The sequence below is a fragment of the Scleropages formosus genome, chromosome 1, assembly GCF_900964775.1.
Source record: "Scleropages formosus chromosome 1, fSclFor1.1, whole genome shotgun sequence".
Taxonomy (NCBI): Eukaryota; Metazoa; Chordata; class Actinopteri; order Osteoglossiformes; family Osteoglossidae; genus Scleropages; species Scleropages formosus.
In genome coordinates, this window is record NC_041806.1 from 50108833 (window position 1) to 50133781 (window position 24949).

Genomic DNA, 24949 nt, shown 5'->3' on the forward strand with positions numbered 1-24949 from the left:
CGTGCGGTCGCACGGTCTAGACGACCGGGTCAGTGCGGTGTTCTCGGACAGAGTGCGCGGTACCGTACGGCCGGGGGTTTGTTTTTAATGCTTCGCAGACGGCAACACGTGAGACTCTGGACGAGCACGCAGCAATCGGAACAACGTATGCTTAAGAAAGAGATGCTTCCTGCGTCGAGCGAGTCGCTCCGTTCGCTGTCGCCGCAAGAAGATATTTGTTTGGGTGCCGCTCCCCTAGTTATTGTGGTCAGGCCGGCATGCAGAGAGGCCATTTAAATTCCAGCGCAGTGCCCCTCCCCCTGGGAAGGTGCGATGGGACAGGGGCTGACTCGAGGGGGAGCGGCGCCGGGGCCTGGAGCACTGGGCGCGCCATGAGGGATTGTGGGTAGGGGGATGGATCCTGAGTGCGGAATGCTGGGAATGACAGTCATGTGCTGGGCTGAAGGGGGTCGGGGGTTTAAAGGATACCTGCTGGACTGTTATCAGAGCAAATCAAGGCCCCGGGAGGCACATATTAATTACACCCTGGGGAGGCAGAGGGAATGCTGGGTATTAGGGAAAGCAAACAGAGGGTTGGGGTGGAATCGTCCAATAGACAGAGCTCTGGGATCACAGGCTCTTGAGTCACATTTTTTCATTTAACTGACACTTTTCTCTAAAGAAACTTGCAGTGTGAAGCTACCTGAAATTATTTACACTTTTGTACACCTGGGTAGGGCTGGGCCAGGTCCCTCTCTCTGGTAGGTCTGGGGTTTGAGTTCCGCTTGGGGTGCCTTGTGATGGACTGGCGTCCCATCCTGGGTGTGTTCCCTCCCCCTCCAGCCTTGCGCCCTGTGTTGCCGGGTTAGGCTCCGGTTCACCACGACCGCGCTTGGGACAAGTGGTTTCAGCCCGTGTGCATGTGGGTACAGCTGGGTAATTTTACTGGAGTAACTTAGAGTAAGTACCCTGTTCCAGGGTACTACAGCCAGATGCGGGTTTTGAACCTGCAGCCTTTGGGTCCAAAGGCAGCAGCTCTAACCAGCTCTACCAGCTGTTTACCTGAGTCCTCCTCATGCGGACCCAGTCACACGCCATGTGAAATGATGGCACGCCGGACGCGCCCTGGAGCACGACGCGGTACCCTCCCCCGCCCTCCATGCAGCTACTGGATATGGTAGATGTGGTCCACGTCTCGATCTCAGGCCCCATGTTTGGCAAAGAGCCGCTGCCGTCAGCGAGCCTGTGACACGATGCAGACTGCGGAATTTGGACTTTAAGCGCAAGTAAAAATGGAGGAGGGTGAAGGGTGAGGGCGATGATCCATACGTAGGGAGGAGGCTCTCGGCAGTTTCCCCCGAGGGATGGGACGAGAGCAGATCCCCCCCCCCTTATTCTGCTGGAAGGGCCGCGGGGGCCGGTGACGTCGGCCGCGGGAGCGGCTAAGAGCTCGGAGCTCCACAGGGAGGCTGGAAAAAGCCCGTGTGAAAGCGAAGGCGGATGCGCTTCGTTGCGAAGAGCCTTTTTCGGGGCAGCTGTAGGACGGCCGGTGCCTCGGCCCTCGCTGCCGGACCCCTGTTTGCGGGCTCTGCCGGAACCGCGGTAGAGTAGCTCCGTCGGTGGTGGTGGGGTAGTCTTGTACTTAGAGACCTGGGTTCAAATCCAGCCTCCTCTCCTTGTACTGAAGGACTGACCTTGAATTGATGCAGGAAAAATTACTGTGCCCTATAGATGAGCAGAACATCATGAGTTGGTTTGGAGGAAAACATCTGCTAAATAAATAAATAAAGATGGTTTCCTCATGGTGCATTTGGCAGTTCGAGCAGCTCAGGAGCTACAGTATGTTGCACTGGCTTTACCATTGTGCTCCTTAATCAAGGCACTTGATAGGGTAAAAGTGACCCTGCTGTTTAACTGGGTAAATCAGTGTGAGCCACTTGGGAGAAAAGTGACTGCCTGTCTATCTAAATAAATAAATGTGAACAAAGTCCAGTGAGGGTCGATCGCTACCGTCGGGTCTCGGTTTGCGTGGCGCGATGCTGCAGGATGTTTTAATTTCGACTCCGTCTTCATTTGGTCCTTGGGAAGCTGGCGAGAGACACCGATGTAAAGGAATACTATCGCTCCTGTGGCGCATTACACCGTTTTGAATGTGATTTCACTGTACGTGTGCGTATTAGAAGTGCATGCTAACTGTTAGCCGTTAGCCGTTAGCCGTTAGCACGCTCTCCGCTGTCATGTTAAAAAGCTCTCTGTCCTCCATCCTCCTCCTGCAGCTCCTGCAGAAGAACGGGCAGATCTCCAGCCTGAACGGCAAAGCGGACGACCAGGTGGAGGACGTTGACGGCCAGGCCAAGGATGAGGCGCTGGAGCAAGGTTGGTGGTGCGGAGGGGGCAAGCGGGGCCTAGCGGGGGCTAGCGGGGCAGCCTAGCAGGGCCTAGCGGGGGCAAGCGGGAACTAGCAGGGGCAAGCGGGACCTAGCAGGGGGTAGTGGGGCCTAGCGGGGCCTAGCGGGGCCTAGCGGGGCCTAGCGGGGGCTAGCAGGGCTTAGTGGGGGCAAACGGGACCTAGCGGGGGCTAGCGGGACCTAGCGGGGCCTAGCGGGGGCTAGCGGGTGCTAGTAGGGCCTAGCAGGGCCTAGCGGGGGCAAGCGGGACCTAGCGGGGCCTAGCAGGGGCAAGCGGGACCTAGCAGGGGGTAGCGGGGCCTAGCGGGGCCTAGCGGGGGCAAGCGGGACCTAGCGGGGGCTAGCAGGGCTTAGCGGGGGCAAACGGGACCTAGCGGGACCTAGCGGGGACAAACGGGACCTAGCGGGGGCTCGCGGGACCTAGCGGGGCCTAGCGGGGGCTAGTGGAGGCTAGCGGGGCCTGCGGGGGCTACCGGGACCTAGCGGGGGCTAGCGGGGGCTAGCGGGGCCTAGCGGGGGCTACCGGGACCTAGCGGGGGGCTAGCGGGGGCTAGCGGGGCCTAGCGGGGGCTACCGGGACCTAGCGGGGGGCTAGCGGGGCCTAGCGGGGCCTAGCGGGGGCAAACGGGACCTAGCGGGGGCTAGCGGTGGGCACCGAGCAGGGGCTGCTGGGATTCCCTTGGATCTCGAGGTAACCCTCACCGTGACACCTGCTGATGCAAGCTACCAAAACTCAGCCGGTTGCTTCTCCAGCGTGAAACGGACGGTAGCGGGATTTGGACGAATATCCAAGCGGCCAAATGTAAACGAAAGGGTTCTGAACCCAGAAACAAGCAGCAAACTGTGGCGAGTAAGAGAACGGGAATGAGGGTGATGTGAGTACGCGAAGAAGCGTCTGCGCCGAACGGGCTCGTCGCCTTCGTCGAACCACAGAAACGTGACCGGCGCAGCAGGAATGCAGAGTTGAAATGCAAAGATAATGGATAGAGTGGAACGACTGGGTTCGGACCCGTCCCCTGCCCCGAGGCGCTGCGCTTCGCCCCCCAGCGGTGCAGCCGTTCACAGCGACCAAACCGAGTCCCTTTGACAATGAGCCCCTGCAGCCTTTACATGATATGCTCCAACATTTGTGTGTGTGAGGAGACGCGAGCGCTCTGTGGCTTCCGGGGGCCGTCGTAATAAACAGCAACGCAGACCGGACTCCGGCTCGTGTCTTTAGTGCAGACTAACGCAGTAAAACCCAGTAAAAACAGAGTAAAAGAGCTGAACGCCTGTGCTCAGCCTCCGCTCTGTTTGTTGCCCCTCAGTGCGTAAGAAACGAGGGGTTTCTGCGGAGGGTGTCACGCGCTGGAGGGACGGAGCTCTTGCAGCGCGTTTGTTGTTCCTGGCGAGCAGCTCCTCGGCCGCACGGAGAGCAGCTGCTCCGGCGACGCGCTCATGTGAAGACTAACATTGCGGTAATCCCGGTGATAGTGCATTCCGCTTGTTTCTAATTCGGCAAAGCGGCCAAATCGGTGACACGATCCCTCTTAATTCGACTCGCTCTGTGGTTTCTGGAAGTCGCTGCCAGCGGGCAATTTGGATGGTTTGTGCTTTTCACCTGGTCTTGATTTAGGGGACGGTTCTCATCGTGGAGTCTGGAGAAAACGTCCAGCCTGAGCAAGCTGAGTTGAAATGGGTGGGGGTGGGGGATGTAAACACCGAACCCGAATCATGGGAAGGTGACACCGGGAAGTGGTTTAGACCGTACAGGGAATAGTGATTGCTTGCTAACAACAGTGAGCCCTTGGTGATGTTTAAAGGGTATTATCAATGGACCAAGGCTGGAGTGTGGACCATGGTTGGTGGTTTGGCCATTGGTGGACCACTGATTGATCTGTGACATGACATTTGGATCGTTTCTGCACCGCTTACTGGTATGTGACACTACTTTTGCACCACTGAGTGGACCATCGATTGGTCTGTAACCCAACATTTGTACCACCGTTGGGCTATGGACTGGTAGCTGACACTACATTTGGACCATTGCTGCTCCATTGTTTGATGTGTTCTTTGACCGTGGTTGGACCTTTCGTTGCTTTCTGACTTTACCATGGGATGCTTGTCGGTCACGGTTGGTCTGTGACGCTCGCTGATACCCTTTAGCTGTGGCCCAGCATGTTCTTGGCATTGCCTGAAGATCCCAACATGTGACCACGGTCTCAGAGACCCACAGGGGACCGCGTTTCTCCTCTCTTTAATTTCCTTCTCCGTAACCCCAGTTGGCTCAAACTGGGGGGGTGGAGGTGAGGTGAGGGGGGTCTTCCCTTCTCAAATATTTGCCAAGATGTGACCCCTGTGGGCCACACAGGAAACAGGATTACGCGGTCGGCCTCTCCAAGTGAGCCGGTGACCTTGCCGCGGGGCCGCCGGGTACGCGGCTCCGAAAGGCTCATCTGGCTCCGTTTTGGAAGTTTGCCTAAAACAAACGGGGCTTCGTTCCCGTTCGGACCTCCTGGATGCTCGCACCCGTGTCAACGCGCCACCCGGGAACGTTTACCGGCCTCGTGACGCAAGAGCACGCAGCCGGGCTGCGCGGTTTAGTTTAATAACAATGAAAAAGGAGCTCTGATCCGTCCCGGAAGAAAAGACGTTCGTGGTCACACTCCGGAGCAGCCCGCTCCTATAATCCTGGGTTTGAGGAGTCAGAGTGACAAATCCGAGCAAAAAGCCTGCGAGAAGCATAGAGGTGAAACACTGAGACGACTGCAGAGCTGCTTATATACCAGGTACAGATGATGTTTACCCCTCCTGCAGGGGTGAGAGAGAATGTTCCGGACTGTAAACAGAGGATGCCGAGCTACCGCTGCACTTCGCAGGCCTCCGCTGCGTTTTGATTTACAGCGGACAGCAGATGATCATAAATGAATCTCTCACCCGCTGCGTCTGGGGTTTATCCTTCCCTGAGATCTGCTCCTTATCACAGGCAGGGGGAGGGGCTGTGGGGGGGGGGGGGTTTGGCGAGATGCTGTTCATGCTCACGTCTTGGTGGTCTGCTGGGGGGGCCTTTGTTCTGACTCAGGAGGTGGTCGTGTGATAGACTCCCCTCCATTGTGGATAGATAAATAAAACAAAGTGTGTGTGTGTGTGTGTGTGTGTGTGTGTGTGTGTGTGTGGGCTGGGGTCATGATTTCTGACCAAACTGACAGTTAACTCCAAGGTGGTACAGTGTTTAGAAGGGTCACCTTGAACAATACTTGGTTGAAATCCCACCTCCTGATATCTTACCCTTGATATCAAGGCACCTACCCTGAATTGAAGAAATAAAGTAAAAATTACCCTGCTGTATAAATGGGTAAATCGCTGTAAGTTCCTTTAGGAGGAGAGAGTCGGACGAATAACAGTTAATAAAAAAGTAGAGGATGCTTTCTGGACGTTCTGCAGCATGACATCAGAGCTGATCTAATTTACTGGAAGGAGAACCAGTTCCCTCCCGTCCTCGAGGAGGGGGATGCGACCCGGTTTTGCCCCACCCTCCGCTCCAGCGAGGCATTCTGGGACGCCCAGCGCCGGGCTGCCGGGACGTTTCATCATTGCTATTTGGACGGGAGTGTTCCTGTTCGCCGAGCGCTGCCAAGACGGACCTCATCGCGGTGAAGTCATTGACGCCCTCGAGCTCCAGGCCACGCCCCCTTTCCCGGCTACAGCGTCCTGGTCCCCCTTGCTCCTCGACGTCCTTCTCCAGCGGTTTACTCTCTGAGTGTTATCGATAGTACTTTCATTCTAACGGGACGTGTACATTTCACTGGAGCAGCTCAGGACCCACCAGCATCTCCTAGGGGACAACAGCAGCTCCCATCCTGGAAGACGTGCTTACATTTATTCTTTATCTGACACTTTTCTCCAAAGCCACTTAAAAGGTTAATCTATCAACAATTATTTACCCATTTATACAGCTGGGTGATTTTACTGGAGCAGTTTAGGGCAAGTGCTGTCCTCAAGGGTTCTACAGCTGGGCTGGGATTCAAACCCACACCCTTTGGGTTCAGAGGCAGCAATTCTAACCACTATGCAACCAGCTTAGGCATTTGCCTGTTCACCACGTATCTACCTGTTCTTATATTTGTTATCATTATCGTTATTATTAGTTCATATTATTAATATGTTGTATTACAATAATATTTTTATTTTATCTTGGTTCATTGTTGTTCATGAATATTACGTATGTTACATAAAATTGTGTAATATTGTTGCATTATGTATAAACATAATATTAGTTGTTATATTTATTATTTTCACGTTATTATTCCTTTCTCTTCAACTACTCTACCTGGTTGAGAAAAGGCCTCAGAAACGGAACGAAAACTTCGGGAGAATTTCGAGGAATTTTGTGAGGAAGTGAAATAGTTTGGCACAGAAACGAAGATGCACTTAAAAGATCCGGCCGATATCGTCTTGTGTTTTTTTTACCACGGTGATTTACGCAGCGCTTATTTACACAGCCCGCTGTTTGAGTCAATTATCCTTAAATACCTCCTGGTGGACCCCACCCCCTCCCACCCCAGACAATTGACCCTAAATCCCCACTGTATTCGTGTCCTCGGTGGCAGACACACCCCCCCCCGACTCCGCCGAGCTCGGCCGGGGGAGGGGCGATGGCCAGGAATGCGAAGGCCCCACATTCCTCCCGTGACACATTGTCACACACACCGCCTCGCACACATACACGCACCCACCCGCGTCACAAAGGGGACGCTCAGTCAGAGCTGCGGGTTCCAGCGCAGGCGGCTCGCGTCTCTGGCAGGAAGGAGAGGGACACGCGAAACCGCGCACATCTGCACGCCGCAGGAAGCGCACACGCAGGCCGCCGCGTCAAGGCCGGGACGCCTTCCTGTCCCGCGCGCGGCTCCCTCTCCCGGCCCGGCTCTCACTTCCTCTTCCTGCTATTATGCGCACATCATCTTCCTGCCGCGGCCGTGGCGAGCGGAGGGTGGCGCGCAGGCGATGATGTCACGTGGCGTGCCAAGATCCCCGGACGCCTTTCGCTGCGTTCCGGCGAACACGTCTTCGCCGACGCCCCGGATAACGGCGCTTACGTGTGCGGAGCCGAGGCCCGTCAGCAGAGCGAAGCGCCGTCCGACGGGGAGCGGGCGCTTGTCCGATAGCGATCCGACAACCTTATCGACATTCCTGAGCGCGGCGTCACGGGACGTCGCTTCTGTAGTGTCGGGCTCAATGAATGCGAAGGGTCACGTGTTGGGGAAGGGGGTGGCGTAGTAGCGGTTAGAGCCACCACCTTGCACTAAAGGTCACGGGTTCGAATCCCCTGCTCCTGAAGTAGCGCCCTACATCAAGGTACTTTGAGATGATACAGTAAAAATGACCCAGCTGTATCGATGGCTAAGTAATTATACGTAGTTTAGGGCTCAAACCCAACATCATGAGTAGTAGGTAGTAGGTTTGTGTCCCCGCTCCTGTTGTGAGTCACACCCTTCCCCTCAACCCCCGGGGTCTCCAGGCTCTGGCGCCCTGGGCTCGCGAGGCGGTGAAGGGCTTTGAAATGCACCACCAAGGCAGGGGACCTCGTCCCTTCCTTCGGTGAGAACTTCGACTTCCATGCGCCGCACGCCCCTTCAGAAAGAAGGCGACCTGCGGGCGGAAGTCGCTCGTTGACGCCGTTTCGCATGAATGTAAATGGGGGCAGAGAGGAAGCGGCTGGAATGCCGTGTGAAGGCAGAGGGCAGATGGAGATGGTGAGGAACAAACCACGGAGGAAACCACAGGTCAGCGAGATCCTCTTCTGGGGCACTTTCTCTTATAGGGTATTCAGTAAATCCCCAGAGAGGTTTACACATCCATCACTCACATTTCCACATTTTTGTGGCACTTTTCCAGGGCAGCTTACAGTGGTAAGGTACTTTACAGTTATTTCTCCTAGAGCAGAACCAGGGTAAGATCCTTGCTAAGGCGTGGTGGGATTCAAACCTTGGTCCTTTGAGTTTGTAGGTAGTGGCTGTAACCACTGCTGCCTGTACAATGAACACTAGTTACTTACACTGATTTAGCCATTTATACAGCTGGGTAATTTTTACTGTATCAGTTCAGGGTAAGTGCCTTGATCAAGGGCGCTTCAGCAGGAGGTGGGATTCCAGTCTGGGACCTTCTGATTAACCACTGCGCCCCCTGCTGTGGCTAAGGAGGAAATACTAACTTGTCGTGAAACACGACGGGTTTGTGGTGACATGTGGTGACATATGGTGACGTGGCACTTTGTCCGTTCGCTGTTCATTCTGAGGGTGGAACCGTTCGCTGACACCTGTGGCTTTTTGATCGGACCTCAACGGAGCCATCAGGAGCCAGATGTGGCCCCCAGCAGGGGTTGGGCCCCCAGAACACGGAGGAGGTGTGATGGCTGCGTCGTCAGCCTGCGAATGACCGGGATTCCTGAAAAGTGCCCCCTGCAGTGCGCTGCTAGGCAAGCACAGGACCTTGTTTTACCATGTTTACTTCACTCAGAACACTGCAATAAGTGTGCTGGTGAGAAGCGGAGAGGACTTGAGTATGTGTGTGTGTGTGTGTGTGTGTGTGTGTGTGTGTGTGTGTGTGTGTGTGTGTGAGAGAAGGAGAGAGAGACACCCAACGATTCGGGTTGAAGAATCACGTTCAGCACAGATTGAAGAGGATGTGTGGCAGAGGGGGACGCGGCACAGGGTGGGGTCTTCCGGGAGGGGACTTGAGGAACATCCATCCCCCCCACCAGCTGAGGGGGGCTTCCAGGTCACAAGGGGTCCAAAGAGACACAATAGCAGGGAATGAGAGGGGGGGTCCTTCCCTTTAATGATCACATGATAAGCTTTGTCATCCCGCCACAGACAGACTCTAGAGAGAAAAGCGAGGGAGGAGGGGAGGAGGGACAGCTCGACCCCCCTTTCTGCAGTGGGGGGGAGGGGCAGTGGGGGACCCCACCAAAGGCATCTGTGTGTGTGTGTGTGTGTGTGTGTGTGTGTGTGTGTGTGTGTGTGTGTGTGTGTGTGAGGCAGCCCATTGAAAAGCCCCCGCCGGCCAGAGCTCCCCTTAGAAGGAGAGCCAGTCGCTTCCTGCAGCAGAGCCCAACAGGTCAGGGCACGGAAACACACCGCTTTGTGTTGGACCACCGACCCACCTTTGGCGTGCCGACTCGTACCCGGGGCCGCTAGCCGAGCCGCTCTCGCCGGCCCTCGCTTCTCCTTCGAGCTGGAGTTAGAGGAGCGGAGCGTGAAGGAGAACATGCTGGGAACGATCACTCTCACAGGTAAGGGGTGCCCCTGCCTTGGGTGTCCGCCTCACCCTGATGGACTGGAGCACCGACTGCATTCTGGGAAAATGTTCAACATTACTTTGCAGATTCTAACCGCGAGCTGGAGATGTGTCTGCTGCCGTTATCCGTGACTTGTGCGAAAAGTTATGTAATTGTTAGGGAGTAGCTTGATGGAGGGTTCGAGGCTGAGCACATGTCCCCGGGGGGTCCTCAATGTGCTCTGCTTGGTCTCCTTTACAGTTATGCTGACAAACAGGGTAAAGTTCACTGCCTGTGTTTTACTGGTCAGTTTGGTCTAGCAGGAACCCTCAGCTAATATTATTGACTAATTGTTCAAATGGAGACTAAAGTGTAGATGAGGATGACTGCAAGGAGTGGATGAAGGAGCTGGGGATACCGGACATTCCTCGCATCTTGGTTCTAGATCTTCACACCCAGCAGCTGCTGTTGACTGTTAGACCTCAGACAGCATGTAAAGCAGAGTAAAATGTGGCTGCACAGCTGATGCCTTACCTGCGCTTTACTGCAGCTGTGAGGGTATTTCTCTCATTGGGAAACTCGCAGTTCGGCGATGTGTTTCCCCGACACCCTTCGTCTCCGAGGGGTTGGGACCCGCGCCCAGCTGTGTCACCGATTATGAAACGTGTCTAATGTGTGCGTCCCGTAGCGCGGCGAGGAGTGGATTTCGTGGGCGGCGCAGCTCCGATTACTGCCGTTTCCCTCCGCAGAGCTTCTCTTCGTCATTGTTCATCACGTTTTCACTTTTACTCTCGACTTTGCACGTTTACATTTGCATTAAGTTCTATTTCTAATGGTCCACTTTTATAAACGGGGAAAAGTAGGAATAACTGAGACGTCGACTGGTCTGAAGGGCCGGAGCTGTACATGGCAGAGGAGGTGTGTTACAGTGAAATATAGAAGTGTAGTAAATACGTGCAGTACAGTGAAGCGAAGATGGTTCACACGCTCGGGACCACGCCCATGCGAGCCGTCTCCAGGGGTGTGGCACCTGTAACCCAGACCGCACACACTCGCACACACTAACAGCTTGCTCGACTTTGGACGCTTTCACACACGTGCGATCCAGAGGAGCTTTGGGTCGTTTTGGGATTTTGCATGGGTTCCTCCCGTCGCAGTGTGCGTGGGGGCTCCCGCGATCCTCCGTCCCGCTGTCTGGGCCGCGACCACTTCACCAGAGCGCTGTTCTTCGTCTCGCTCGAGGCTCTGTCGGTGTGTCCCTCCTGCTCCTGTCCCTTCACCTAACAATGGCCTGGAATTTGAAAGTGCCCAAAGTGCCTAACGAACAATGGCGAGTGTGTGTGAGGGCAGGGTGTCAGGGGAGGGCGGGGGTCCCTGTTCCACACAAGGACTCCGCAGACGGCTCCGGAGGCCGGGGGGGGGGGGGGGGGCGGGTTCCACCAGCTGTCCTCACACACTCCCACAAGTGTCTCCTGCAAGCAAATTTTAATGTTTTTTTAAACTTGCAGGCTGATGGACAGCTACAGCCCACCATTACTGTACAGGGTATGTGGGGGGAGGTGTGCTCTGTGTGTGTGTGTGTGTGTGTGTGTTTTGAGGATTTGAGATCCAGTGGCTTCATCTACAGCAATGGTAACACTTTATTTATGCGTTACTTGATCAGTAATCAATCAATGTGGATCTCTGACTAGATATTTGGTACCTTGCTCATCACAGCTCCTGCAATTTATGCTGAAGTTTTTCACTCTGGAAATATGTCCGCTTCCTTAATTAAGTTCTGAAGGCACCAAAATGTGTCTTATTTCACATTGGGGGGGGTCCGTGTGCCATCATACAGGTGGCCTTGGGTAGCAGGGTGGCACAGCGAGTAGCGCTGTTGTCTCACAGCGCCTGGGTGGTGCAGGAGGATGTGGGTTCGATCCCTGCTCAGTCTGTGTGGAGTTTGCATGTGCTTGGGGTGCTCTGGTTTCCTCCCACACTCCAAAGACATGCTGTTCAGGTTCCCACATAGTGTGTGTGTGTGTGTGACAGAGAGAGAGTGTGTTTCACTGATGTATGGATGAGGGACCCATTGTAAGTAGTGTATCTAGCAGTGTAAGTCACTGTGGTGAATAAGGTGTGTGGGCTCATAACACTACATAGAGTTCAATGGAAGTTGCTTTGGAGAAAAGCGTCTGCTAAATAAATTAATGTAAATGTCTCGGCTGAACTCGGACAGTGGGGAGACCACTTTTCCATGTCTTTGTGCAAAAACAGCGCCAAAGCTGGACTAATTCTGTCTAAAAATGACATGTTGAGATCCTTTTAGTAACGGACAGGAAGTGCATTGTCTCAACGGGGTAAATATAGACGCTGCCGGAATTTAGTTAATTAGATTATGTTAATTTGTGAAGGGGGTGCACCCTTGCCAGTGCGTACACAGAAGAGCGCTGTGTGAACACAGAGTCCTTCCACAGGGTACTTTTTCTTAAAGGAGTTCTGTGCCATTTCGATGAAGACCTTAAGTTCAGCAAACAAATACCCTGCTAATATGCACAATTTAATTTTCTTCTGCATTTAGTTAATTTTTCCCATAATTGTACAGGAAATGAAAAATTCGTAGGACAAATGTAAAGGATAACCTCTCATTAACTGACGGAAAAGACGTTATGCAGTCGCATCCCGGCTGGCTGAGGGGCGTATAATTAGCACACAAGTACTTGTTACTGGATGCGTGGCTTGAAGGTGATATGGGAAGAATGTGGAGTTGTGGAATTCTTGGAATTTGAGCGTGTGTGGTGTGGGGCGGGATCTTCATGGGAACTCTCGAGTGGAGCCAGATGTGTGTGTGTTTCCCCGTTGCGGGGGTGCTGAACAAAGGCGTCTCGGAGCCCAGCGAGCGCTACTCCCCCTCGCCTCTCAGCATCACGCGTTCAGGCTGCGTGCACTGGCATCTGATTCACTGTGACTTGTGAAAAGTGAGACATCCCCACAAGGAGCAGCAGGTGGCGTAGGGGTTAGAGACCCTACCTTGTGCTCAAATGACTTGGGTTCTGATCACCGTTCCTGCTTCAATACTCTTGATCAAGGTATTTACCCTGAATTGCGCCAATAAAAATCAGCTCTGCATACTAGGACATTATTTTCATTTAATTAGTGTACAAACAGAACATTGCAATTTGCTTTGGATAGAGGAGTAAGATAAATAAACAATGAGAAGGTGAATCTTTCTCGCAATGCAGACAGCCATTCGATGCCATGTGTAGTCGTGTGAATCCCCGAACTCTAGCTGTAGGGGTGTCTCTCATGGTAATATTGCTCACTATTTCATGGCTGTCGCACATTGGACACAGTGGTCATATGAATCATTTCTTCTGCGTTATGTGAACCTTTTCATCGTTCTCTTGCACTCTTTCCGAAAGCCTTTCAATGTACAAATACAGGACTGGGTTTTTGGTTGAACATTAGGTGCCACGGCCCAAGTCTCTGGACCTAATGGGTTTAACATCAGGGAGGGAGTGAGTGTGTGTGTGTGTGTGTGTGTGCGCGCGCTTCATTTAAAGAGTCTGTAAATCCTCCTTGGTTTTGTGTGACATGAATAATTGATAACTAAACTGGGAGGGCACAGTGGCGTGCAATGGTCTCCAGGTCCCTCGAGAGGAACGTATTACACTTTAGTACATCTTGATCAAAGAACATAGAAAAATTAAATAGCCACCAGAACATTCACAATTGTTCCACTGCATGCTAGGCATTAAGATGCTGAAAAACATCACAAAAAAAATTTGCTGTATTATTGAACATTCATAGTGAGAAATTGACACATTTTCTTCAAGCTTGATCAAATGAAATGAAAAGGTTTTCACCATTTTACTGAACGCAAATCAAAATTTACAATCAAAAGTGAAGCTGGCAATGAAATGGTGCTTTGAGATATAATTACATTATTACATTATGATACAATAATTATCCTCTTAAGCAACATGTGTACAAGATGCCTCATTGGCAGATAAATTTACAAGCTTGACAAACATTTTTTCATTTTTTTTTTGTTACAGTTGGACAGACGGACTCCGTGTCCCAGAAGGATGATGGGCCAGAAACGGTGGAGCCGCTACAGGAGGTAGAGGCTCCACAGGTGAATGAGGAGAAGAAGGAGGAAGAGATACTTGATGCTAATGAGGTGACGTCAAAGGACAAGATGGAAGAGGAGGAGCGAAAACAAGATGAAGCCAGTGAGGTTGGATTCAAGAAGATCTTCCGATTTGTTGGATTCAAGTTCACTCTGAAAAAGGACAAAACCGAGAAGACTGAGCCAGTGCAGCTGCTGACAGTAAAAAAGGAGGAGGGTGAGCCAAGCAGTTCCGATGAGCCTGGGGAGACCAAGGAGGAAGAATCCAAGGGAGAAGGTTCTGCTGAAGAGGCTAAGGAAGAAGGTGCTGTTGAGGAGGCCAAGGAAGAGGGTGCTGTTGAGGAGGCCAAGGAGGCTGGTGTTGTTGAGGAGGCCAAGGAGGCTGGTGCTGCTGAGGAGGCCAAGGAGGCTGGTGCTGCTGAGGAGGCCAAAGAGGCTGGTGCTGCTGAGGAGGCCAAGGAGGATGGTGCTGCTGAGGAGGCCAAGGAGGATGGTGCTGTTGAGGAAGCAAAGACACAGGGCGCTACTGAGGAGCCGAAGGCAGAAGATTCTGTCAAAGAACTCGCGCTACAAGACAAAGAGGATGCTCATGAGAAGCTGCTGGCTGAAGAGCAAGCTGCCGAGTGTTCTGCAGTTGCAGACATAGTCAATGACAAAGCCTCAGATCAGATGGCGGGAACCCAGGAACTCACCCAGGAGGCCACCTCTGACAAAGAGGCAGAGTCACAGGGCGAGTCCCCAACCAGTCCTCCTGTCCAGGCGACACAGTCCCCTTTAAGGAGATTCTTCACACAAGGCATCTTCTCAAATTTGCGAAAGAAGGCAAGTTTTAAAAAGCCCAGAGAAGAGGAGCCACCAAAAGAGATTAAGGTTGAAGAGGAAATAAAGGAAGCTGAGGAAACCACCGAAACTGCAGCTGAGGAAGCAGAGGAGACAAATAAGCAGGAGATGCCAGAAGCTCAAGAGGAACCACTAACTACTCCAGAAGATACCAAGACAGAAGATGTGGCAGAACAAGGTGCAACCATAGAGCAAAAGGAGGACGAGATTAAAGCTGAGGTTAAGGTGGACATTGATGTCACTGAGCCCACCCCAGCAGATGCAACAGTAACTCTTCCAGTTGAAAGTAGTGGTGACATTGTATCCACAGAGGGAAAAGCAGAAGATACCCCTGAAGGAAAAACAAGTACAGAGGATGTTCCTGCTACAATAATCACTGAGGCTGAACTTCTGTCTTCACAAGAAAAAGCCAAGACTCAAGGAAGTCCACTTAAAAAACTCCTCACAGGAACAGGCTTAAAGAAACTATCTTCCAAAAAACAAAAAGCAAAGAAAGAGGCTGAGGCAAAGCTGACAGAATCTGGTGAACAAGTTTCCGAGCAACTCCAGTCATCCACCGAATCCGCAGAAGGCCAGAAGGGAGAGAGCTCTCCTTCTTCTCCAGAGGAGTCAGCAGAGCATGTTATTGGGGAATCTGGCCAAGCAGAAGCAGGTCCTGAAAATGAAAGTGATGCAGTCACCTCTGATGGAGAGAGGAAGAAGGATGGAATTCTTCCTTGGGCCTCCTTCAAGAAGTTGGTGACACCAAAGAAACGTGTCAAAAGGTCTTCGGAAAGTGAGGATGAGGGGACAGAAAAGCCCAAATCTGCCACACTATCCTCCACAGACAGTGCTGCGGAGAAGCAGGAAGAGCCCAAACCTACTGAGGAAGAGCAGAAGACAGAAGTCATGACAGAAGAACCAAAAAAGAAAATGGATACATCTGTGTCTTGGGAAGCCTTGATATGTGTTGGATCTTCCAAGAAGAGAGCAAGGAAAACCTCTGATTCTGATGACGAGGCACCAAAAATAGAAGAGGAAGCTCAGACATCAGGAGAGGAACATGGAAAAACCGCAGAATCACCACTTGGAAGTTCCCAAGAAGCAGATCATGAAAACCTGTCCTCTCCAGAGCAGGCCGGGAGTCCATCGGAAGCAGATGGAGTGTCCACCTGGGAATCGCTAAAAAGATTCGTCACCCCTAAACGGAAAGTTAAGACAGAGGACAAGGTTGAGGAACTAACTGGTACCACCATGACTGAGCAGATACCTTCTGACAGTGAAATTCCCAAGGAGGAATCCTCCTTCTCGCTCAAGAAGCTAATTCCTGGGCGGAAGAAAAAGAAGTCAGATGGGAAGCAGGATCAGGTGTCATCTGACGAGGCAGGAAAAGATAAGGGGTCGGCAGAGGAGGACTCGGACACACCTGCCGTGGTTCCCCTGTCCGAGTACGAATCTGAACAGGCCGAACAAGTTGAACTTACACCAAAGGACAAGGTGGAAGCTGTTGAAAAGAAAACTGAAATCCCTGAGGTTCAAGAGTCAAAGCCAGGGGTACCCACTGCAGAGGCTGAGACAGTGAAGTCTAGTGGTGTAGTGCCTACTGCAGGAGCTCACGTCAAAGCTGATATTGATGAACGATCACCATCTTGGATATCACCCTCAGCTGTGGAGGACCTTCAGGAGGCAACAGAATGCATAACCAAACAGCCATTGAGTGATATACCTGAAGAAGGGGACACCATTGCCACTCCCAAATCTACCGCTGAAGAAGGTTCCAGAGATGACACGATAGCTGAGGACATCATAGAACTATCTTCAGAGGCAGTGACAGCTGTGGAGCAAGTCCCTGAAGTGTCCTTTACTGAAGAGACTACCGAAATGCTTTCGGCTGTCTCACGACTAACAGAATCCCCTGGGACATCTGGCGACATGACTCCAGTACAGGGAGAGTATGAAATTGAGAAAACGGAAGTCATCGTGCAAGAAGTAGTGCAAACGATCAGCGCAATACAAAACGTTCAGTCGGTGACAGTGTCGGACGTGCACCGGGAAGCTGTTGCCGTTTCCAGCACCCCACAAGTGATGGAGTCTGCCACAAAAGAGAAGACGGTGGTTTTAGAGCCCCATCTTAAATCTGAAGCTGTTGCTATTTGCACGGGTCTTGAAACTCAGGAAATTGAATCTGCAGAGGAGAAGACACTGCAGACCTCTGTGGAAAGCCTCACTGAGGTGGAAGAGGTTCTGTCCACAGAAATTGTGGTTGAGGATAAGACTGAGAAATGTGAAGTGGCAGGTGTTGGAGAAGAGCACATCTTTGCTGCTGAAGTCCTGGAGATCAAATCTGAATTTAGGGATCCAGAGCCAATGACTAAAATAAAAGAGACACCAAAACAGGTGGAAATCAATGTGGAAACAGCAAGTGAAGTGCAAGAAGATGAAGTTTTACTAATGGGGGAAGTTAAAGACATACCAGATCCTGAATTTGCAAATGTCCTACAAGAACAAAAAGCCATCAATGTAGCGTTAGTCAATTTAGTGTTGGGTGAGACTGAAGTACTGGAAGAACCCGTAGTGGCAGAGAACACACCAAAGACTGAGACTGAAGGTCCATTAGAAACAAAGCTAGAGGAGTCTGTCTGTGCTGAGTCTGCTGATGTCACTGAAGTCGCCTCTTTGGAGGCAAATAAAGTGCAGGAATTTGAAGGTACGAAGGAGGATGTTGCTGATATTGAGCATGCTCCTTTGGAAGAAGTGGTCCAGTGTGTGGTACAAGAAGTAACTGCCTCAATGCCTGAGCCACCTACAAGTGAACCCACAGAAGTCCAAGAGGCTCCCATTGCTGTTGTGGCACCAGCAACAGAAATCTCAATGTCTAAAGAGATGGTTGCCATCATTACCCCTCTTTCTGAGTCAGTTCCCATGGAGACTGCCGATATCAAGGATGAGGCACCAATGGAAAGAATTTCATCACTGAAGTTCGCAGATGACCATGAGGTCCAGGTTAAACAGAAGGAGATAGATATGCTAAACATGAAACCAGCTGTTGAGGCAGATATTGAGGTAGCTTCAACCACCTTTAGTGCTACAGTGGAGGATGTTTGTGAGAAAGTGGAGAACCTTAATGTAATGGAAGCAGAGCAGGTGAAAGAGCAGAAAATTACTGAAGAGCACAGCACCACTACTGTTCACTTGATTATCCAGAATGTGGTGGAAGACATAGAAAAACCGACTAAAACAGAGACTACTCAGGTTCAGGACACACCAAGTATGGAAAGCTCCCTGGCGGAGGAGACATCGCCGACAACAACTATGAAAGATAAAACATTGCAGGACACAGCAGTTCATAAGAAGCCTGAAGATGCTGAGCCCCAGGTAGAAGAGAAAGCAGATACAGAGAAGACAGAAGATGAACATGCACAGCAAGTTCCTGCAGAAGAGGTCAAAGAAGCTGTAGTGGACAGTAAAATGACAGAAGAATCTCTAATGTCCACAGTCGCTGAACAACATGTGAAGATGGTGCTAGAAGCAGTTCAGGTGGAAACTATGGATACAGTCCAGTTTAAAACAGCAGAAGAGTGTGTGGTTCCTGTAGGGATTCATCAAGAAGATGTATCTGTGCAGTCTCCATTCAAAAACAAACAGGAAATAGATGAGATGGCGCAGGATGGAGAAATGAAAGTTAAAAAGCAGCAAAAAGTGGAAAAAGAAGGTATGGAAATTCACGAAAAGGCAAAAGGAGAGGAAGCAGATAAGGCTTGGAGTCAGGAGGAGAAGAAGCCAATGGTGGACATTCGGGAAAAGACAGAAAGTGAAGAAGGAAAAAGTCAAGTAGAGGCAGAGCCAAAGAAACCAGTCAGGCTTGCTGAGTCAGTAGTGGCTCAAGAGTCTCAGGAGCCAGAGGCTGTTGAAGCCACTGCTGTTGTAACTACAGGCCAAAAACTGATTTGTCCAACTTTAACAACCCACCCTGTGGAGAAGGAAGAAGTTGTGGTACAGGAGGAGAGCATCAAAGTGGAAACTGGGCCAGCGCCAGTTGCGGAGACACAAGATGTAGCATCTGACATGGTTTCGGACGAGCCAGAAGAGGTTGAAAAGGTGCTGAAGGACACGGATGAGGAGGTGCAGCTTGAGGCCACTGCTGTTGTCACCACAGTCGAAATACTGTTGTGTCCAGCTCAAGCTCTGGAGGAAAAAGTAGTAACTCAAGAGGAGAGCACCATGGTGGAAACTGAGCCAGAATCAACCTCTAAGACACAAACAGAGGAGTCAAAGGCCGTTTCAGAGGAGCCAAAAGAGACAGAAAAGGAGCAACATGAAGCCACTGCTGTAGTAACTACAATCCAGACGTTAGTATGTCCAGCTTTACCAACTCAAACTGTGGAGAAGGAAGAAGTGGCTCCTCAGGAGAAGAGCACCGTGGTGGAAACTGAACCGGAATCAACCTCTAAGACGCAAATGGACGAGTCGAAGGCCGTTTCAGAGAAGCCAAAAGAGGCTGAAAAACAGGAGGAGCAACATGAAGCCACTGCCGTAGTAACTACAGTCCAAACATTAGTGTGTCCAGCTTTACCAACTCAAACTGTGGAGAAGGAAGAAGTGGTTCCTCAGAAGAAGAGCACCGTGGTGGAAACTGAGCCAGAATCAACCTCTAAGACACAAACGGAAGAGTCCAAGGCCATTTCAGAGGAGCCAAAAGAGACAGAAGAAGAGGAGCAACATGAAGCCACTGCTGTAGTAACTACAGTCCAAACATTAGTGTGTACAGCTTTACCAACTCAAACTGTGGAGAAGGAAGAAGTGGTTCCTCAGGAGAAGAGCACCGTGGTGGAAACTGAGCCGGAATCAACCTCTAAGACACAAGTGGACGAGTCGAAGACTGTTTCGGAGAAGCCAAAAGAGACAGAAAAGGAGAAACATGAAGCCACTGCTGTAGTAACTACAGTCCAAACATTAGTGTGTCCAGCTTTACCAACTCAAACTGTGGAGAAGGAAGAAGTGGTTCCTCAGGAGAAGAGCACCGTGGTGGAAACTGAGCCAGAATCAACCTCTAAGACACAAGTGGACGAGTCGAAGACTGTTTCGGAGAAGCCAAAAGAGACAGAAAAGGAGAAACATGAAGCCACTGCTGTAGTAACTACAGTCCAAACATTAGTGTGTCCAGCTTTACCAACTCAAACTGTGGAGAAGGAAGAAGTGGTTCCTCAGGAGAAGAGCACCGTGGTGGAAACTGAGCCAGAATCAACCTCTAAGGCGCAAGTGGACGAGTTGAAGGCTGCTTCAGAGAAGCCAGAAGAGGATGACCAACTTGAAGCCACTGCTGAAGTAACTGCAGTCCAAACATCACCTGGTAAAACCCAAGCAGACACAGGTAAAGACTCAGACATCCCCACAAAGGCAGCAGATGTTAAAAAAGAAGAGAGAACTGACCAGGAGTCTGCAGAGAAGGTGAAAATTCAATCAGCTGTTGTTTACGCTAAAGGCAAGGTAGAAGTTTCTGAACCGGAGGTCATCGATCACTGTGAAAGTGTTGAAATCGTGCAGATGGAGGCTGCGGTAGAGTTCGCTGTTCAAACCGGAAAAATCCAAGTAGAAAAGGGCGGTGCAGGCAGCAGCACTGAACCAAGCTCAAAGGACGAAGTAGCTTCCGCAGACTGTAAAGAAGCAGAACACCAGAAGCCAGAGCCATCGGCAGGTGACAAGGACGCATGCAAGCTACCGAAATCAGAAGAAGCACGCCATCAAGAGTCTCTAGCTGGAGATGCACCAGGCCGAGAAGTCTCTGCTCAGAATGGCACGAGTTCACAGCCCGAAGGCAAGGATAAATCGGAAGAAAAGGGGCACGCTTCAACAGAAAGCCGTGAAGAAGCGAAGTCGAAGGGCGAGGAGGTGGGCGAAGGGCAGCTGGCCACCACGGCGGAGGCCGCGGGGGCAGCGGCGGTGGGAGAGAAGGCTGCGGAGCTCACTCTTCTTAAAGAGGCCCTTGAGATCACCGGGGACGTCCTACTAGAGACTGTCAGCGAAATAGAGTCGGTGTCGTCCGAGCTGACGGCAGCATCCTGAGACGGTGAGTCCTCGGCCGCACTCGTTCGTCTGGGCACAAATGTTAGAACCGACTTTTCTACACGTTCGCAAAATTTGCGTATAGCGTTTCTGTGCATTTATTGCACTGCAAATGGAGACGGCGAAGTGCACGGTTTCAGAGTATTAAAACCTCGCTTTCGACATCACGAGGGCTTTAGTGAAGAAAGCAGCTCCGCGCTGTTGTTAGACGCCCTTCACGAGCCCCTCGGACAGGATCTTCATGCTGCCTTTAGACATCAGTGAGCTGCGCTTTCGCTGGAGGGGCTTCCCTCCCGCCCGGACTCATGAAAAAGCTTTTGTCTGCGGGGCAGGTAACCGAGGGCTCTTGGACATCAAAGGAGGAATGCGGCGGTCCAGTCCAGCTTTGTGGCTGAGGTCCCGGAGGGGGCCTTGGGACTGTGTGACGGGGCCCTGCGAGGAGATGAACTTCTGCTGACAGACTAGTTGTCACTCCTTTCCCTTTCATTGTGGACTGATCCATCTCTGGACAGGGGTGTGTCCTTTCTTTGTCTTTTTTTCTGGACTCATCCATCTCAGGACAAGGGTGTGTCCTTCCGATCCCTTCTATTGTGGACTCTTCCGTCATTGGACAGGATGTGTTCTGTCCTCTCTTTTTGGGGAACTGTCCCCTCTCTGGACAGGGGTGTGTCTTTCTTATCCTTTTCACTGCGAAGTGTTTTGAGTGTGGACGGTGGTTTCCGGGGCGTTGACACCAGTGTTGACCAGGATTAATCTGCCTTTTGGTGGGGGGGGGGGGGGGGGGTGAGTCTGTGTTTGTAAACACGAGTAAAATGTGCCTCCGACGGCGTCCGCAGCAGCACGGGGACCGGTGCATGTTTAATGAGCGTAAGCGCAGTGCTGCAGCAGGACTTTGTGGCACGCTGCCCGATGCGCAGGGTCCGCCCGTCTGCGCATGTGCGCCCCCACCCTCCCCCCAGGAGCATGACTCGGCACTCTGCAGCCGATGGTGCGGCTGGCCTCCGCGAGCGCCCTTCACGGTGCAGGATGGGGCCCGAGCTCACGCTGGATCCGCAGACTCTTCCTGCGCCTCAACTCGTGCGGTTAACGTGTTCTTGGCGGAACGTCGGGCGCGATGTGGGACGCGTCGACCGTCCGCTGAGACGTGCTGCAGGTCCCCTTCTGTGTTTGCTAACGTTTGTCCTTTTGGCCTCCCCACCCACAGGGCTGCTGCAGCGAAGCGAATCCCTGCCTGGGAGACAGAAGGAGGTTCGAACGGGAACCGCAGGCCGTTTCTGGAGAGCGCACCGAGACTGGGCTCTGGCTCCCGGAGAAAGGGACTGTAGGACAGCATCGCCTCCCCCCCCCCCTCCGTCTGTCCGTCTGTCCGTCCGTCACCGAGGCATTCCCTGGGGCCCTGCCTTGAGCTCCGCCCACCACTCTGCACAGCTCCACCCTCGTCACGACGCTTCCGTCCAGCTCTTAACAAACGTGACCTGCGCCTGCTGCGTGCGCCCGACCCCGCGACCTCCCCTGCTGCCTGCGCGACTGTCCTGTAGGGAGACCCCAAATGGTGTGTGGTTTTCCCAGGAATGGGCCACACCCTCTTGTACATTGTATTTATAATATCAAAACTAAGATAACCCCCCCCCCCCCACACACACACACACACACGCGCACACACACACGCACATACTCTTCCTTTTGTATTTATATTCTTTTTGACAAAGAATACTCAAGTTCTCCTTAGCCTGCTTTACAGCACTAAACATTGTTTCCGGCTCGTACGCAGGTCCCACGGTACAAGACGTTCGTGTTGAAAAGAGTGATTTAAAAGCAAAACAAAAACAAACCCTGAGACAATGTGAATGCGACACAGCTCCTGAACATCTCCCTCCGCAGGTGTGTTGTGGGTTCTCCCCCCGCTCCCCGGCCTTTCTCGTGTTCAGGGAAGGTGAGCACTATCAAGTTGGCTGTAGTACCTCAATCGCTCCAATCGGCCCTCGATCACGTTCACTTTTTATTGCCTTGCTGACTGTAAAATACATCAAGACTAAAAAAAAAATACCTATTCTTACTAAATCCTATATATGGCATATACTGTTGTATTAAAAAAAAATGAATAATGTAGATATCTCTGCTTATGGAAGGACCGAGGGATCATTTTTGCTGTTGCTTTGATAATGTGAAAGGGGTATATTTTAAAGAACGAGCTCGGACGCGACTGGGATTAAGAAAACCGTATCGTCGACACGCCGTCCGACGCAGCGGACCAAAACGTGCCGTGCGCAAACGCACGGCTCACGCGGACGTCGTAGGGGACCCGCGCCTCGCACGCGCCGCCCTGGTCTGTCGCACACTTCATGCTGATCATTTTATATGGGGAAATAAACGTTGTCACTTCCACGTAGCTGTGTGTTCGTCTCAACCCTACGGGTTTCGCGTGGTCATGGGGCCGGACTGGGGTGCGGCGCCCCCTGCTGGTGACTCTTGCATCTATCTCGCCTAGCTGAAGCGGTCAAAAGCAAGAGCGCGTCCTTGCTCTGCAAGGCATGGAGCTAGTCGGAGCGTGTAGCAATGTCAAACGCCTCCAAACACTCCTCTAACACACACCTCACTTTGTCCATCCTGCCATGTAAATGTGATGCCCTACAAGCATGGTCTCCAAGTATGGCTCACGCCAGCGGGACAGCAGCTCGGAGGATTTTAAAAATTTTACTAGAATATATAAACTGATCTAAGCTGAGAAAGGTGACAGGAACTTATTGTCGGCAGGTTCGGACCTTCCGCACTTGGTGGCGTGCACGCACACACACGCACACACACACACAAGACCTGGACTGTTACGAGTGGAGACAGACCATCAATTAGTTGTTTCACCAGCCCATAGAACGTGTCTGTACACATCGCCACCCGTAGACGCTTTACTCGACGCTTACTCTCGTACCTTCCGTCTGGCCGCTCTTCGCGTCTCGAGATTTTTATAACACGAGCTGTATGTGAACCTGGTAACCTTTGTACAAACTGTATACCTCTGTACCTAAAGTCACGTTGTAATAACAGCAAAACTTCAGCATCACACGTTACGGTAGCATGGGCTTCACTGTCTTTTATATTCACTGTGCTGTTGATATGGACACAATCATGTCAAAAATAATTTTCCTTCAAATAAAGCTAGCCTTAATAAAAGAGTCTTTGGCGGGGAGTGCCTTGCGATCCGTTCTGTAAAAATGTGCCGTTGCCGGCGACGCGTGTCCCCAGGCTGGGGTCGGGTGTAGAATCTGTACACGGCCGTGCGGTTGTGTCACTGAGGACGAGTGTTATTAACACACACGCTTCGGGGAAAGAACCAGGAAACCGCAGCATCGACCCAAATGCAGACCGGTAGGAAACGGCAGCCAAGGGCACTTCAGGGTAGCTGCTGGGTTGGAGGTGCGATGAGGATGTTCCGATGGAGAGAGCGCTGCACTTTGGCGGTTTTTTTTAATTCCCTCCTTGAATTTGCTTCTCGAAGGGAGGATTCCAAACTGGACAGAAGAAAAGCAGCTTCTCCCACCTCCTAAACCATCTATAAGGTGATGTATCCATCAGATGAGTCCAAGACAAGCAAAGCCTGTGCGGGTTGGAATGCCGCTCAGGAACGCATCCTGGACATGCAGAACAAGCGTTTTTGGTTTTTCATACACCTCTTGGCACTGGAACTTCATTACACTTTATTCTTTACCACTCCATTATCCATCGTGACGATGAGTCCATTCCTGAGAACGCAGGTTGCAGCAGACCTCCGCCCTGCGGCCCAGAGCCGGTCAACTGCCCTGTGTCACCAGTGCATATCAAACACTCAATGTTCACAGGCTGCATAAATAAACCCCAAATAAAAAGACAGTAAAAAATGTCCATGGAAGACTAACTTTGTCCCCAAACACTTGGACTCAACACTCACTTTGACATGAGGCTCCTAAAGGAGAAAGGCATGTAAGATGGATTTCTTTAATAAATAATATAAGGAATATATGCTCATCTGCTATATAAACTGTCCCCAGTAAGACAGACCGGTAGGGTTCCAACCCAAGTCCAGATCAGGTGACCCAGGAGTCCCCGTGTGACCGAGTGCTGCCGTGGTTTCCTAAACCTCGTACCATATGCTGCGTACACACCCCACTGCCTATCACCCCGAAGTCCAGTCTTGTCCAGCACTAAAGCCACCAATCAGCTTGTCCTTATCGGGACCTCCCCTCAATTCCTTGCCCCATCCTCCCTGGTACAACAAGGAGCTTGTTACCTCATTCTACCACCAAATGCTCAAGTTACCCCCCTTAGTCCAGCACCCACCCC

At 51.7% G+C, this 24949-nt stretch overlaps 1 protein-coding gene across 2 annotated transcripts in view; it reads left to right on the forward strand.

Annotated features, from left to right (window-relative positions):
- Window positions 1–23022, forward strand: part of akap12b (A kinase (PRKA) anchor protein 12b) — a 36093-nt gene extending 13071 nt beyond the window's left edge. The window contains exons 2-4 of one of the 2 annotated variants that reach the window (XM_029256438.1): window positions 2256–2355; window positions 13680–20639; window positions 21840–23022. In XM_029256438.1, coding sequence (XP_029112271.1) covers window positions 2256–2355; window positions 13680–20635 — 7056 coding nt within the window. In that variant the 3' untranslated portion in view covers window positions 20636–20639; window positions 21840–23022. Of the gene's footprint in view, window positions 1–2255; window positions 2356–9428; window positions 9658–13679; window positions 20640–21839 lie in introns of those variants that run through there. The other variant, XM_018730261.2, reaches the window with a different exon arrangement.
- Window positions 23023–24949: the final 1927 nt, after the last annotated feature.